Source organism: Numida meleagris, chromosome 3 (assembly GCF_002078875.1).
Source record: "Numida meleagris isolate 19003 breed g44 Domestic line chromosome 3, NumMel1.0, whole genome shotgun sequence".
Taxonomy (NCBI): Eukaryota; Metazoa; Chordata; class Aves; order Galliformes; family Numididae; genus Numida; species Numida meleagris.
Genome location: NC_034411.1, coordinates 14,776,885 through 14,792,522, shown reverse-complemented (window position 1 = coordinate 14,792,522; position 15,638 = coordinate 14,776,885). Strand labels below are relative to the sequence as shown.

General features: G+C 47.3%; 1 protein-coding gene across 1 annotated transcript; it reads left to right on the top strand.

The window, feature by feature from the left end:
* BMP2 (bone morphogenetic protein 2) lies at positions 684 to 4,800 on the top strand. The gene is made up of 3 exons (XM_021391401.1): positions 684 to 820; positions 1,493 to 1,833; positions 3,912 to 4,800. The coding sequence occupies exons 2-3, from the start codon at positions 1,500 to 1,502 to the stop codon at positions 4,754 to 4,756; spliced, it is 1,179 nt and encodes a 392-aa protein (XP_021247076.1). The 5' UTR covers positions 684 to 820; positions 1,493 to 1,499; the 3' UTR covers positions 4,757 to 4,800.

The window sequence follows — 15,638 nt, the reverse complement described above, 5'->3', positions numbered from 1 at the left end:
GGACGCGCGGCCGGGCCGGAGGCTGCCGCGGCGCGGCCGGGCGAGGCGGGGAGCGGGCGAAGGAGGAGGGAGAGAAGCGGCGAGGGAGGGAGAGAGGGAGGCGGCGTCTCCTTTAAAAGCCGTGCGGGGCCGCGGCCCGCTCCCACAGGGCGGCTGTGATTGGCGCGGGCCCGCGAGCCTCCGGGGTCGTGACATCGGCGCGCAACAAAAAGCCGCGGCGGCGTTCGGCCGCCCCCGTGCATGGTGCGGCGCGGGCGGGACGGGCGCGCGCTCGCAGCGCTGTCCCCGGCGTTCCACCGCGGTGCTCCCCACCCTCCGGAGGGTTGGTGTTTTTTTTTTTTTTTTTTAAAAATGATCGGTTTTTATTTCGTTCCCCTCCTTTCTTTTTAAAGGGAGCGGAGCAAAGCGAAGCCCAACTCCGTCTCCATGTCGCTGCGGGACTCCCGGTAAATATCCGTCCGTCCGCTGCGGGTGATGCGAAGGACGCTCGCGAAAGGCGCCGTTCCGCTCCGTAACACATAGCACCCACTCGCGGGCGGGCACGCGCGCTCCGAGAGGAGGACGAAAAGGAAGCACCGACTTTCCGACCGCTGCTTTCCAAAAGGAGAAGCCTTCCCCTGGCGGGGACCTTCCTTCTGCCTCCTGCCCCGCCGCTGAAGGCATGTTCCCGAGGCGCTCCGCACGGCGGGGAGCTCCCATTTTCCGCCCGGCAGCCGCAGAGGAGCAGCAGCAGCGCGGTTCGGAGTAACTCCAAGTGATGCGGGGACCGCGGCCCGAGAGCAGCACGCGCTCCCGCAGACGCCAGCCCCGCCGCACTCAGGTACGGCCCCGCGGCCGCTGAACGCCGTCTCCGCAGGATGACTCCGTGCGCTCCGCAAGAGAGGGGGGACGGGACGCTGAGCGTGACAGAGAGCGTGTAGCCATCCTTATCCCGCGCGGAGTTTCGCGGGGGAGAAGAGCGTCCCGCGGCTCCTGCTCGGGACGGAGCGCGAGCGGCTTTTTCTTTTTTTTTTTTTTTTCCTCCCCCCTCCCTCCTACGCTGGGAGAGAGGGGCCCTCCCCCTCTCTGCGCCCGGGGAAGCAGGGCCGGGTGGGAAGCCGGCCCCGGGCCCCGCGCCGGGACGCGGGCCGGGCACGGCGGGGAGGTCCCTCTCCCAACCGCCCCGTCCCTCTCCGTCCCCCGTCCCCTCGGCTGGTGGCCGCTGCGGCGCACACCTGCGGCCGCCGAGGGCAGCGCTCCGGCCGCCCGCGCCCCTTCCCCTCATCCTCCGCGGCCCGGCCCGGCCCGGCTGCCTTTGATCCCCGCCGCGGGGTTTTCGTGCCGCCGCGCACCTGAAGCGGCCCCGACGGGGCCCCCTCCGCGCCGCGCGCCGCTCGCCATGGGTCGGCAGCCACCTGCGGAGCGGCCCCGGCCGCCCCCCGCCCCGCGGCGCGCTCCCCCGGCGCGGTGCCCGCGCTGACCGCCTCCCATCGCCTCCTCCTCCTCCGCGCAGGTCGACCATGGTTGCCGCCACCCGCTCACTCCTGGCGCTGCTGCTCTGCCGGGTGCTGCTGGGCGGCGCGGCCGGCCTCATGCCGGAGGTGGGACGGCGGCGCTTCAGCGAACCGGGCCGCGCCGCCTCGGCCGCGCAGCGCCCCGAGGACCTCCTGGGCGAGTTCGAGCTGCGCCTGCTCCACATGTTCGGGCTGAAGCGGCGGCCCAGCCCCGGCAAGGACGTCGTCATCCCCCCCTACATGCTGGACCTCTACCGCCTGCACGCGGGGCAGCAGCTGGGCTACCCGCTGGAGAGGGCCGCCAGCCGCGCCAACACCGTGCGCAGCTTCCACCACGAAGGTAGGGGCCGAGGGACGGGCGGAGGGAGCGGGAGGAGAGCGAGGGAGGGCCGGAGGAGGGGCGGCGGGGCGGGCTCCGCGCTTCGGAGGGGGTCGCGGGCGCGTTTCCAGAGCCCCCCGCGGGCTCCGGGGCTGCCGGCGGGAGGCTCTCGCCGTGCTCTGCCGCCCTAAACGGAGCGTTCCTACAACGAGCTCTCTTTGAGCGAGGCGGAACGCTAAGGAAAGCGTCCCTCGAGCCGCAGCTGAGCTGCCGGGGCCGCGGCGGAGGTTCCTAATCCCTTATCTAAATCCCCGTGGGAGATGGGCGAAGCGGTCCGGCGCGGCCTTCCCCCGGTCGCCGTCGAGTGGAGGGGCGGCGGAGCCCGGAGCCGCGCTGCGCGCTTGGAGGTAACGCTCCGGGCTGGGGCTCCGGCCGCTGGCTGCCCGTCCGGGGACCGTTCCCAGCGAGCGGCTTCCACGGCCGAGATCGCTGCCGCGTAGGGGCCGCGGAGCCGTCGGTGCGCGCCGCTGGTGCGCTCTGTAGGAAACGTTTCCCCGGGATGTAATCTGCCCTTGCCGTAGTCTCTGGCGCTGGCACACGGCGGCTCTGCTTTAAAAGGAATGAAAACGCGGCCGCCCTGCGCTCTTCAGGTGGAACTGTGCTGAGGAAAGGAACGCGCTTGGACCTAATGGTTCTGCTGGACGGAGGTGGCCCCGGTGCTGTTTAGTGGGAAGCGAGATCAGTGATGAAATGTAACTCATGCTGCAGCCTGCACTTCCCTGCACAGGGAAGTAAACAGCAGCAGCGCGTGGCTCATCCCTTTTAAGCCTGTGCGTGGCAGGCAAGGCACTGAGCAGGAGAAGAGCTGAGGGGCACAGAGTGTAACTTGTAGACAGATGGAGCAAGGTTGGAAGCTGTGGTGTTGCAACAAACTCTTTGACATAGAAGCTGTCCTCCAGTTTCCACAAACTTGAGACGAAAATCACTGTGACTCCATTTTTCCATTGAGTTCTCACTGTTGGTTCGTGACTTCATTAAAGCAGGAGGCTGTGCTGGGAGCGCTCACGCATCTGCATATTTACAAACACCGGGCTGGTCCCCAAGCGCTGCAAAGCTGAGCCCTGCCTGGTGCGGGAAGTTGTGCTGGAGCCAGCAGGGGAATGGCACAGCAGCTAAGAGCTGCTCACACCAGTGCCAGCTTCCCTTCAGAAAGTGAATGGATCCCCGGGATGCTGATGAAAAAAACAGGATTTCAGAGAGATTTCTGGGGGGCAGACACAATTTCTTCTGTGTCTGCAGCAACAGCGTACAGTGTAGCAGCCCTAGATACGTAGTGCTCCACCTGAAATTCCATTCCAGCGTCTGTTGGCTGAAAGGGGAAGATGGCATGGGGTTTAGGGATTGGTTTGGTTGCTGAAAACGTGTTGTTTCCTTATGCATTTACCATCCATCCCTTCTAGCAGCTGGACCCATTCTCACAGTCCTTTGGACTGCATACTGGGGCGTGCTTTGTAAAGTGCCTTTACAGATGCTGAGCTCACTGCCTCTAGTTAACGTATGCAAATCTACGCATTAAGATTAAATAAGTTACTGAAATTGTGGAGTACTGTTTTTCAGAATGGAGATTAAGAGATTGGTGCTCGAGCCGTATTCTTGAAAAATGCAGAAATGCGATAATTCCCTTAAATCCTCAGTCGGTTTTAATGATTCTCATCAGACCTCCGCTAACTATAGTGCTCGAGTTTTCTCACTGATGTCCTTGAATTCCAACGCGATGCTTCATGTTTCTCGGCACTTGTAATGACTACCTGGAATGCAGAGAGCACCGGTGTTCCATCAGAATGCATAACAATGGATGGAGCGTTCTTAACTTCATGCTATACATGCTTGCCTAAATAAAGAGAAGGATGAGGGAGACTGTGCTTTCTGCCTGGAAGTCTTTCAGGTCTTGTTTGTCGCATGCGGTAACTGCCATCTGAAAGCTGCCGGCAGCAAATATCTGAGGGGTTTGGTTGCTTGCCTCAGTTCCTAACTTTTTTTTCTCTCTCCCTCTGCTCCCTGCCCCCTTCCCTGCCCCCCTTCCTGTTTAATCAAATTAGAAGTTTTGGAAGAACTGCCAGAAACAAGTGGGAAAACAGCACGACGTTTCTTCTTTAATTTAACTTCCATCCCTAATGAGGAGTCTATCACCTCAGCTGAACTCCAGATTTTTCGGGAGCAGGTGCACGAAGCCTTTGAGAGCAACAGCAGCTACCATCACCGTATTAATATTTATGAAATTATAAAACCAGCCACAGCCACCTCTAAGGACCCTGTCACAAGACTTTTGGACACCAGGTTGGTGCATCATAATGCAAGTAAATGGGAAAGTTTTGATGTAACGCCAGCTGTTTTGAGGTGGATTGCACACGGACAACCTAATCATGGGTTTGTGGTGGAGGTGGTTCACTTGGACAAAGAGAACAGTGCCTCCAAGAGGCACGTTAGGATTAGCAGGTCTTTACATCAGGATGAAGATAGCTGGTCTCAGCTCAGGCCGTTGTTAGTGACGTTTGGGCATGATGGCAAGGGACACCCGCTTCATAAAAGAGAAAAGCGTCAAGCGAAACACAAACAGCGTAAACGCCACAAATACAGTTGCAAAAGGCATCCGTTATATGTGGACTTCAATGATGTGGGGTGGAATGACTGGATTGTTGCCCCGCCGGGGTATAGTGCCTTTTACTGTCATGGGGAATGTCCTTTTCCGCTGGCAGATCACCTAAACTCGACAAACCATGCCATTGTTCAGACTTTGGTCAATTCAGTGAATTCCAAAATCCCCAAGGCTTGCTGTGTGCCGACAGAACTGAGTGCTATTTCAATGCTCTACCTTGACGAGAATGAAAAAGTTGTACTAAAGAACTATCAAGATATGGTCGTGGAGGGTTGTGGGTGCCGCTAACACAGCGAATATATCGGACAAATGCAAAAAAAAAAAAAAAAAAAGCTGACACTTTAATATTTCCCAATGAAGACTTTATTTATGTAATGAAATGGAAAGAAAAAAAAAACACAACTATTTTGAAAATATATTTATGTCTACGAAAAGGTTGGGAAAACAAATATTTTAATCAGAGAAATATTCCTTTAAAGATTTTAAATGTATTTTAGTTGTACATTTTATATGGGTTTAACCCCAGCACATGAAGTATAATGGTCAGATTCTTATTTTGTATTTATTTACTATTATAACCACTTTTTAGAAGAATAGCTAATTTGTATTTATATGTAATCAAAAAGAAAAAAAAATATAGGGTTTGTACATAATTTTCCAAAATTGTAGCTGTTTCAATCGTGTGTATTTAAGTTGAAAAGAAGACATGGAAGGTTACTATGGCAAAGTGCATAGCACATTTGCTTTCTGCAGTGCTACTGTTAAGGTCACAAGTTCAAGTCCAGAAAAAAGTGGATAATCCACTCTGCTGACTTTCAAGATTATTATATTGTACAATTCTCAGGAATGCTGCAGGGTGGGCTGTCCAATCCATGAGAACTGGCATCCTCCTTAGGTGGAACATTTGGATAAGAACCAGACGTTGCTGATCTAGTATAAATACTACTATTCCCGACTAATTTGCAGAGAGAATATACGAAGGGCCAATAGAGATCCTGGGGGAGGTGGGGGAGGGGGAAGACCAAATCCTTTCTAGACCTACAGAAAAGCGAATGTTTGATGTTTCCTTTAAAAGTCCTTCCTTTAAAAGTCCTGGCCGAATATAAAACAATAAAAACTCAAATGTCATCTTTTTTTTTTTGTGATTATGTATGCTAAAGAGGAAAAATGATCTTATTCGTACTGGCCCTTGTCTTTAACTGTTGGGTAAGTGTCGCATACCTCCTCACCTCAGGTGAGAGCTCACTTCTGTGGAGTGTAACAGTGTTGTGAATTGTCAATTTTTTGTGCTTCGTACAGCAGGTTGTTACCGTGCGCAGCCTCCCATCTAATCTCAGCTGATGGTTTTGCAGTTTTACGGATTAGCTCCTCTTCCTTCCCAGGGTTTTGTGTTTGAAAGCTTTCTCTTTCCTTTCCCAAGATGTTTGGATCTCTTTCAGACAATAAATCATGGAACTCTGCTATTTCTCTCTGAAAAATCCGGTCTGTAAGAAAACACGGTTCACTTGTCCAGCCATCACAAGAGTACCCTGTGCTTACATCATTTAACTTTCTAAATTCATTGTGTAAGGAGCAAAAGCATGACTTGCAGTTGGTAATCTAAGCATTACAGCTAATGCTTCTTGTGCTGTTGTACGTTAAAAGACTAGTGTGGCAGTCGGCTTACGGGTTGTGGAACATGGAGGCCGGGTTGCTTGTTGCATGAAAGCTATGCTGAAATAGGGTGGCAGGAAGGTAGCTTCAGTTGGCTTCTTGGTGATCCACTGCAAAGCTAGGAGCAGGAGGAAGTTGTGTTAGACCACTAGTGGTCTTAGGGGAGCTCTCTGCTGTATTTGATGAACAGAGAGTGGCTGTGTGCTGATGCTTTGGAGATGTCAGAGCCCCGCTCTGCACTCCTTTGTGCCCTGCTGAATGAAGTGCTTTGGTGAACCGAGGCAGTGCGCCCTAAAGCCGCACGTACAGTTATCCCAGGAGAGACCTCCCCAGGTCAGCTCAGGAAATCTGATTCTGGCTTACTGCTAGTGTAACGCATTACTAACAACAATCTTCTGGTTTGCATGGCCCTCCCCAAACTCCTGCTTGTTGCCAGAATCTTCTGGGTTACGGCTGCTCAGGAAAACTGACCTAATGCTATCTTCCAGGTAATCTTACAGAGAAGTTGGCTTCCTCTCTGCGCTTATTGTAAAAAGCAATGAGGGAAGAGGATGGGAGGGAAAAACTAATGTAACTTCTTGTTGGCTGCTTCCGTTTTTAACTTGTGAGCTTAAAAATGGATTAGGTAAGCTGTGGTGGGATTGAAACCTTGGTATATTCTTCATACCATCAATATTCTTAATAATTAGTAAAGGACAATATACTGCTCTGCAGTTTGGCTCTTGTTATTTTTGCGTTGCTGGTTGTGCTGATATTACATAGTAGCCTACAGGTTTGCTGAGTGGACAGCCCCTCACTTCTCTTTTCAAGAGACCAGTGCTGTTTTGTTGGCCTTTTTATTGTTTTTGAGGCTGGGAGTCTCTGCAGAATTGTGGTTTGCCTTTCCCTTGTTCAGAAGGGCATGCCAGTTTTACTGAGAGGTGGCGGTGGTTGTTTTGGAAAGGTTATCAGTCAGCATGTGCCACAGTGCTGCAAGAACTCAGCAATCATTTGGGATGGATGGCGGTGCCAGTTAGGTCACAGTAGCACTACCATGCCCTGTAACTTAGGTTTGCAAAAGCTGGACATAAAGTGCTGGAAAAATGGATTGCGCCACTTCTGTGAGCAGGAAAGATGATCCCAAACCTGCTGCAATCAGTGAAGACCCCACGGCACGTCTAAGCAGATCCTAAGCTCCAGCATTGCCAGGCTTAAGTTTCACAGCTCTTAGCCCATCGTGTGTAACTAGATTTAGGGAGGCTTTTTCCAGAGTGGTGACTGCTTTATGTCTCCTTTAAGGCATGAGAACGCATTGATGCTAATCCTGTTTTAAAAAAAAAAAAATTGGCTACCATGCTTGTCTATGCATGAGCAGCAGTGGCTCGTGGCATGATGCTGCATTCCTTGTGAAGGCAAACTTCTTGTTGCTTGAGAAAGAATTGCATAGTTAGTAAAATTCACGGTGAGGCCAATGTGTAGTTGTAAACATAGCAAGAACTGCTCCTGAGTTTCTTTGCCTGCTTAGTGTTAGTCACAGAACTGTCAGTTCCTTACTGATTTTGAGGAGGAAGTATGCATGCACTGAGCCCAGCAAGTCAATGCATTTCTACAGAATTGGTTTCAAAGTGTATTTTTTTTACGCTCTTGACCTTCAACTCTCTGGGTTGGACATGTTAGAGAGCTGTGTTGAGTAATTTGTTTAGGATTTTTGTAAAGAAGGAAACAAAACGGAGACTGTCCTACATGAGTATTAGACAAATCTCTTACAGAACAGTTGTGTTCCGAAACTCTGTGTAGTGCTGGTGATCAGACAGCCCTTCTGAAATATGTGGGTTTATTGACATCTTCTCAGTCCGGTAATGGTGGCTAAATCCTGAATACTTTCAGTATGCTGTTACCACCGTGTTTTAGTACTAATTAGTGTTATAGTGCTCTATAAGAAGAAATTAGCTTCCCCCTGCTGAAGAGGAGAAAAAGCGTAAGATCTAGAAGGCAAACCTGCCTTTATCACCCTATAGCCTATTTCCCCTCGACATAATGCTTCTAGGCACTTGCGTATAATCTGTATAGGCAGAGATTGTGATAGATAATGTCACACTTTGTGCATTTCAGATAAGCATCTCTCTAAACACAAATGTGATCAGCATCTCTCCTTGTCCTTTTGAGACTCAGTAACAGCTTTGTCGAGTGGCTTGATGACTTTTGCACAAAATTCATTTGGACTCCTGTGGTCAGCAGCATGTAAAAATGACTTGGGAAGATCTTCAGTTGAGGTAAGCTCTCCTGAGAGCACCGGCCGTTGTCACCCAGCGGGATCTGTTCTGCTGTGCTAACCTGGGCGCATCATGATCAGACGCTGTGACCTTTCTTTTCCTATGGCCGCGGGGTGTGGGTGTCCGCAGGCTGTCACCTGCTTTCTCCCTGGCTAGGCAGTGAGGGGTCTTCCACGGGTGTAGTCAGTAGTGATGAGGCACAGAGAGGAACAGTGCTTACTGCACTCTCAGCTTTGAAGATGGAGTTCATCTGGATGGCGTTTATAGTAGATCCACTTTGCTACGCTATTTGAAGTGGATAATTATCAATTATTTTATTATACAGCTATTCCTTAATTGTTGATTTTTTTAAATTGATTTCAGGAGGCAGCTAATTGCCATATGGCAGCTTGATGTTAATGTTTTATGAAGATCAGGAAACAAAAGTTTATGAAAAGCTTTTGTATAGTAACTGCAGAGTTTCAAGAACTGTTTTATACTTCCTGACGGTGCAGGTCTGGCTTAATGGTTTGTTTTTATTGCTTAAGAGTGTAAACTTTTTCTTTAGCCAATGTGTGGAAATTATATCCTCATCCTGCATTACACATTTCTCATTACTCATTCCCTGCTTTCATTTCTGCCATCTGTAATCAGAGCTTTACTGTTTCAACTGCATGCAAAATGCTCCTATCCTGTGCACAGTAAGTTACTTTCCTTAGCTCACACCCACCCCTCCAAAAGAAGAAAAAAAAAAAGGAAAAAAAGAAGTGGGGGAAAGGCTACTTGGTCTATATTGTTTTTCTCTGTTTTGGGTGGAGTCTGTCTTAGATTCTGGTTGCTAGATATGTTTCTGTAGTAACCAGCAGAGAAAAAATCCAAGACTGAGAAGGCACTTTTAAAGGTGCCATATCTTGCCTGGAGTATTTATCTCATTATGGGTATGGCATATTTCCTTTCTCCTTTATATTAAGGCTTCCTTTCCCCTCTTGGTAGGATGCACTGCTGCCACGGAGAACTTGATTTGTTGTGTTCTTACCATATGAAAATGTGAGGACCGCAAGTTCTATTCCCAGTTGACTAGAGCTGTTCAAAGTAAGGATGGGAAGCCAAAGGCATTAAAAAGTATTTTAAGTGTTATAAATAATTGTTACCGGCACAAACCACTTTATTCTTTGGTTACGCGGGGGGGGGGGGGGGAAAGCAGCTAGGTTCAGAAGGACACTTGGAGTTTACATGATTGCTGGAAGGAGAGTGTTGGGTAGGAGTGGTGTTCTTTTATTTTGTCAAGCTACTGTGTAGAAAGAAAAAAACACAGCTCCTTCAGAATATCCTTTTACTCTGCTATACTTCAAGGGTGGTTTTTGTTGTTATTGTTTACTTCTCCCAAGAGATATTTTACAGGTGCATGAGAAAGTAACTGTTTGCATCCACTACATTGGACTTGCTTGGGCACAAAAAGGAAGCAAAAAATCATTGTGAGACTGGATCTTTTGTACTGTTTCCATGTTCTTTGCAGTGGCAAATTTGTCCCTGCCTTCAGCAAGAATTCTAGTTCAGGAAGTCTTCAGGTTCGCTCCAGTTGTGTGCAACAGGAGATACCTTGCTGCGCCGGGGACCATGCTTGTGACTTGCCAGAAGTCTGAGGGCCAAAGGCCATTGGCATCTGTGTTTACATAGTGCTTCGAAGGCACTCGGCTCTGATGCCTGCCCAGGCTTGTATTTCCCTCAGTAGATGTGCGGAGGCTGAGAGCTGTTGGACTTCTTTTCTCCAGGGGCGTGGAGCTTGCGGTGGGTCAGCTGGGTTCTCAGCTCATCATGCAGGGCAGTGACAAGCAAGCTGTAGTTCTGCTCCTCATAGTTCATATTCTGCAGAATGCGTTTGGCTGCTAGCACAGGAACCAGACTAGGTTAGGGCAGCAGTTGGCTTAGCTCCAGGAAAGAGCAGATTTCTGGCTTTTTAGTTTGCAAAAAGGCAAAGATTTTTATGGAAAGCAGTGATGAGCAAGGGAAGTGGGGAAGGACCTACAGGTTTTTGAAGCTGGAAGTGTTAAAAGTTTCTAAAGTGACTTCAGGTGGAGAGAGCGGAGCAGGGAATTGATAACATTCTGAAAGTTCAGGTTCCCACAACAACTGGACTGTGGCAGACTTACAATTTAATGAGGCTGATAATCCCATTAGAGATTGAATTAAGAAGGTCTTTCTGGGAGATCACCAAGGAAATGATGAATACTGTACTGTAGCTTGGGCTGCTGTGCCAAGTGATGGAGAGCTGACATGTACTTCTTGCACTGCAAGGTACTGTTGCGTTTGGCATGTCTCATTAAAACGTTCAACTCCAGCTCTACAAACAGAGGCAAATGTATTACTATTATTACTAGCATCATCCTGGAAATAACATGCAGATTAAAAGGTGGAAATATCAACCAGATCTGCACATCAGCAAAGCTCAGTTGAGCTAATTCTCAGACAATCTGGCCCTTTTTATTAAAGCAAAGCCTCAGAAGACAGGGAGAGCACATGTGAAAATGAATGTATTTCAGGTAACTATTGTCATAACTCCATTAGCTTGGAACTTCCACAAAAACATTTTTTCTAGCATCCTGCATGCCCCAGTGATGGGAAAGTGTTGTGTGGAATAATGACTCTGTAACCACAGACTTCAAAAGTATAGAATGTCTGCGGCATGATGGAAATAGCTGTTTCCACATCAATAATATACACAAAGCATATTGAAGCTTAATTGCAAGGCCGGTGGTGATGGGAGGGAGAAGGGGAGGGGATATCTGACTGTGACCGCACCAAACATGTGGGCTGTGCAGAATGCCTCTGCTTTGCAGCCAGAAACAATGATTCATTTCATTATAATCTTGACTTTTACATTTTTCTCATGACTTATTGATAACTTCGTATGAGACTTAATGGAGTTATTGACTTCTTAGGAATTAGGAAGGGAGACCGGGTGTATATTATTTCTTATAAACATCACTCACTGGCAATTGTTTTTAGATCATTCTATTTTAAGGGCAGTTTTGGCAGATTTTTTTCTGCTTGTATTTTCTCTCTTTCATTGAATGAGAAGATCTTGCACTTAAAAGCAGGCTCGCACTTCTAATAGTCCATCTTTTTTGTCATTTTCACAAAATGTCCTGATCCTCTAGTTGATATTGTGGTATTGACACGAAGGCAGTTCTGACGTCACAAACTGCTGCTATTGGACAAGGTCCTAATGCACATGAAGGCCCTTTTCCCAAGCCTGGCACTGTAAATTAGAGGTAGAACTAATAGCTTTAAGTGAATGATGAGCAGATTTTTTTTTTTTCTGCAAAACATTATTGTCATTATTGATACTCTTTTATACTTACTGTTAGAGACCTAGATACTGGAATGGCAGGTATGTCATTTTTTTTTTCTAGGTATGTTTTTCACTGTGCAGACTACTGGCATCTTGCAGGCTTACTTTAAAGCTTCCAGTGCTTGAATCTCACGTACACCGTGAAACTTGAGATCCTTCAAAAGATGACTTCCTCGCACTCTGGGAAAAAAGCTTCAAAATGTCACCTTGAGACTTAACAATCAGAAGGAAATGGAATTGAAGCTCTTCCTCAATTAACCACTGGTATCTTTAAAATCCATCAGCATTATTTGTTACTTAAGATTAGCAATAGCCTGTGTTCTAGATGGTGTTCTTACCAAGTCAAAGACTAGCTGATTCAATTTTCCTATTCTAGTGACTTTTTTTTATTTTTAAGGAAATAGTTAATTGCTAACTACTTTTTGACAGGTTGGGTAAAGAATTGTCCTAGGTTTGCAAATGAAAAGATTTTCATCTTTGAAAATATAACCTAAATGTACCCTAGAGGGCAGAGTCATTTAGAAAGAGATCCCACACACCTGCTGAGCTATTGATTCGTGCCCACTGCAGAGCTCCTTGATGAAAAGGACCAACACCTGGGAAGGCAAAGTTGGGAGTGTGGGTGGAGCTTTCTGGTTTTCGTCAGCAGCAAAGGTTGGGAACATGGTCTGTGACTCCAAAAGCAGGTTCTGACAAAAAACCACAACAACAAAGTCCTTATTTAAAACAAACACAAACCCAGTAGACGGTATAATCCAGCAGGCCATTCTGCTGGCAGGGAGCTCTTGCAGTTCTTGCCTGCTGGAGATTGCCTGTTTTCGAGGGTTAGATTTATTTTTCAAACAGAAGCTGTCCAAATTAGATTTTCTAACGATGAAATTAAACCAGGTGCAGCCCTTTCCAAGAGCCGCCTCCTCTTCAGAGCTGAGCCACGCAGTGCATTACTGCCAACGTTTCCATCTATCTGGTGAGGAAGGGTTCTTGTCAGGGCTTCTCTGTGAGTCTGCACGTCTGGGAAGGGTCTGGAATGTCTTTTCAGCTCCTTTTGTATGTGAGTACATCCTTCAGGGTTTCAGGCTCCAGTCTCCCCTCCCTCCCCCCCCCCTTTTCTTTTTTTTACCCCATTCATCCAAGGGGGAGGGGGAAAAAAGGGTCAGATGCTGGGACACTTTGAAGAATGTGCCTTTACCAAGCTTCAGTTTTTCTCTCTTCCTGGAACTCTCATTATATGATCCTGGTTTTCTGAGCCAATTGTTAGCCCAAGGCCAAATCCTTAACCTTGGGCTAGATAACAAAAGCACAGCTGAGGTGATCTTGACTATTTTAAAAAGGCTGTCTACTCTTTGATGCACACAGAATGAGACGCATAATTCATTTTAGTTCCAAAGGTTGTTCTTAGCATGGGAAATTAGCAACCTCCATGATAAAGTCAGCTTGGTAAGTGTGTGTGTTTTATGTTGGTCTCTGTACTGCACTGTGTTCCATGTTCTGCAGGGTGTTGGTGTGTCTGAGGGGAGCTCAAGACTGACTCCTGCCTGGGAAGCTTTGCCATATGTGATTGCACTGGCTCATACTAAGGCCCAGAAACTTAGCATTGATGATAGAAACTGGTATTTGGTAATCTTGGCTTTCTGGTTTGTAGCTCTTGAGTGAGAGGAACGCATAAGCAGAGGGTAAACCCAGGAGAAATTAAGCTGAGATCAAGTTGATTAGTGAATATCAAAACTACCTTACGAAGTACAGCCTCCTTCTGTGCAAAGATGACGGTGACGTGGGGAAGGCTGGTGATTGTCATACGGTGTTAACATCTGTCAGTGCTACATGCAGATGTTCTTCTGTTTGCACGGTGTGGAGGCCTCTCTGGGTCCTTTCTGAGCTTTTTCTCTGGGAGAGGACTCTTGCAGCGTATGCTCTGCTGCTGTAGTCTTGGTTCTACTCTGAATATCTCAGAGAGTTTATTTTGTGCTGTAGTCTAGCACACCTGATAGCAAGAAGCATGACATCACTGTTGGCTGTCGTGTCAAGTGGGCATAATAAAAGCTAGTGGAATTCATAGCAAAGCTGATACCAGCAGGGCTGGCTTTGGCAGCCAAACTTGTCAAAAGGAGATGCTCCTAGTGAGATAAAAAAGGGGCAGTGTTAGTAGCAGGGCCATCAGGCTAACTACTGGAGAGACCTCAAACCTTACTCTGCTGCAGAATTACATTGGGAAAGTCCCTCACTGTCTTTCTCTGCTAATCCTCAAGTATCTTTTCCCTACCTCGTGTTTTCTAATGGTATGTACCTTAAAGAATTTAGAGATGCCCAAATGTGCTGCTGTTTATCCTGTAGGCTAGAGATAGATAGCTACATTAAATGGCATGATGACAGGTTTTGTCCACTGGTAGCCAGTTTGCATGCGGACCAGGTCTGGCCAGTATTAAATTGGAAAGCAAGGATGGCTTTGTGATTAACGTGCTGGAGTGGGACGCTGGAAATCTGGGTTCAAGTTGTGGGTCAGCCATAAACTCCCTGTGTGACCTTGAGCAATATAATTATTCTGAGACTTCAAAGGTATTTAAACAATTTGGACACCCATTTTCAAGTCATTTTAATTAACCAAGATGCTTTGAAATGCTTAGCTTTAATCTCTCTGTGCCTAGAATTCTCATTTGTAAAACCAGGATAATAGTATTTCCTTGCTCATGAAGAGGATGTGCATGATAATGATTGGGAAGCGTGCAGCTGGTCCAAGTGGAACAGATATGGAGCTTGCAGAGAGCTCAGTGAGGAGCAAACCTGTTACGTTTTGCAGGCTTGGGACTGAAAAAATGTACGGGTGCTTGGTACAGGGCAAGCAGTCTATTTCAGTGAGAGTTGTTTATACATAGGCATAAACTGGGGGATAGTTGCTTCCCATGATATATTACTGCTATATTGGGTTCACAGGGAGATAAATACAGCTGCAAATAAACTCTAACCAAAATATTTACTGGGGGGAACAGCTCATTTATTCAATATTTCATTTAGCTCCATAACAACATCTTGCCATTTCTTTAGTATCCTGCCATTCTATAATAGTGAGTATTAAACTTTTACAAGAAAAAATGACTAGTTATTAACACTTTCATTTCTGTAGTTTTACTTCAGAACAAGCCGTACTCACACTTAAGCATCACCAATGGTTATGTCTCTTTGCCTGGTGTTACGTAACTGTGTAATGAAAAGCCTGTGATGCACATAGGCAGAGGGAAGGGTTAAAAGAGCCAGAGGAGTATTTAATTCCTTCATTTTTTGACTTTTCTGGGTTTAGTACACAATCTTAACATTCCATTAATAACTGTTTTGCTGTTTTTTCTTTTTCACTTAAAAGATTAAAGGTTCCTTCAGATTTTTCTTTTATTTCCTTTTTTTCCTCTTTTTTTTTTTTTTTTTTTTTTTTCTTCCCTACGCTCTGTGGTCATAGCAGTTTTGTGTGCTGGGCAGGCAGGAAACTAGAAGCTCAGTAACCACTGATGCTACTCCCAGAGCTAAGCGATGGATATCTGAGAGACATCTGCCCACAGGGGTTGCTTTTCCCAGAGAGATGCCCATCAAGACAGAGAAATGTTTGGAAGACCCAAGAATCTGGGTTCTTCACTGGCCCTTGAGATGACTATCACCTCTCAGTGCCCTTGTTAGCAAAGTGCTTTGCAAACTACATGCAAAAGGCTATGCAGTACATGCTGTCAGAAGATCTGATCCTGCTTGTTACAGTATTTATTGATAGGTAAGTGGTAAATATACGTTAAAATGAGGTTTTACTGCTTAAATGTGAAGGAAGGAGACAGTTGCTACTCTAAACAGCTTCCAGTGAATCCATTGTGGAGCTCTCCAGCACTAAACAGCTTGCTGCACGATGTTATGTTATGGAATACTAATAAACCGGGATGCTTGGTGACTTCAGGATGAAATT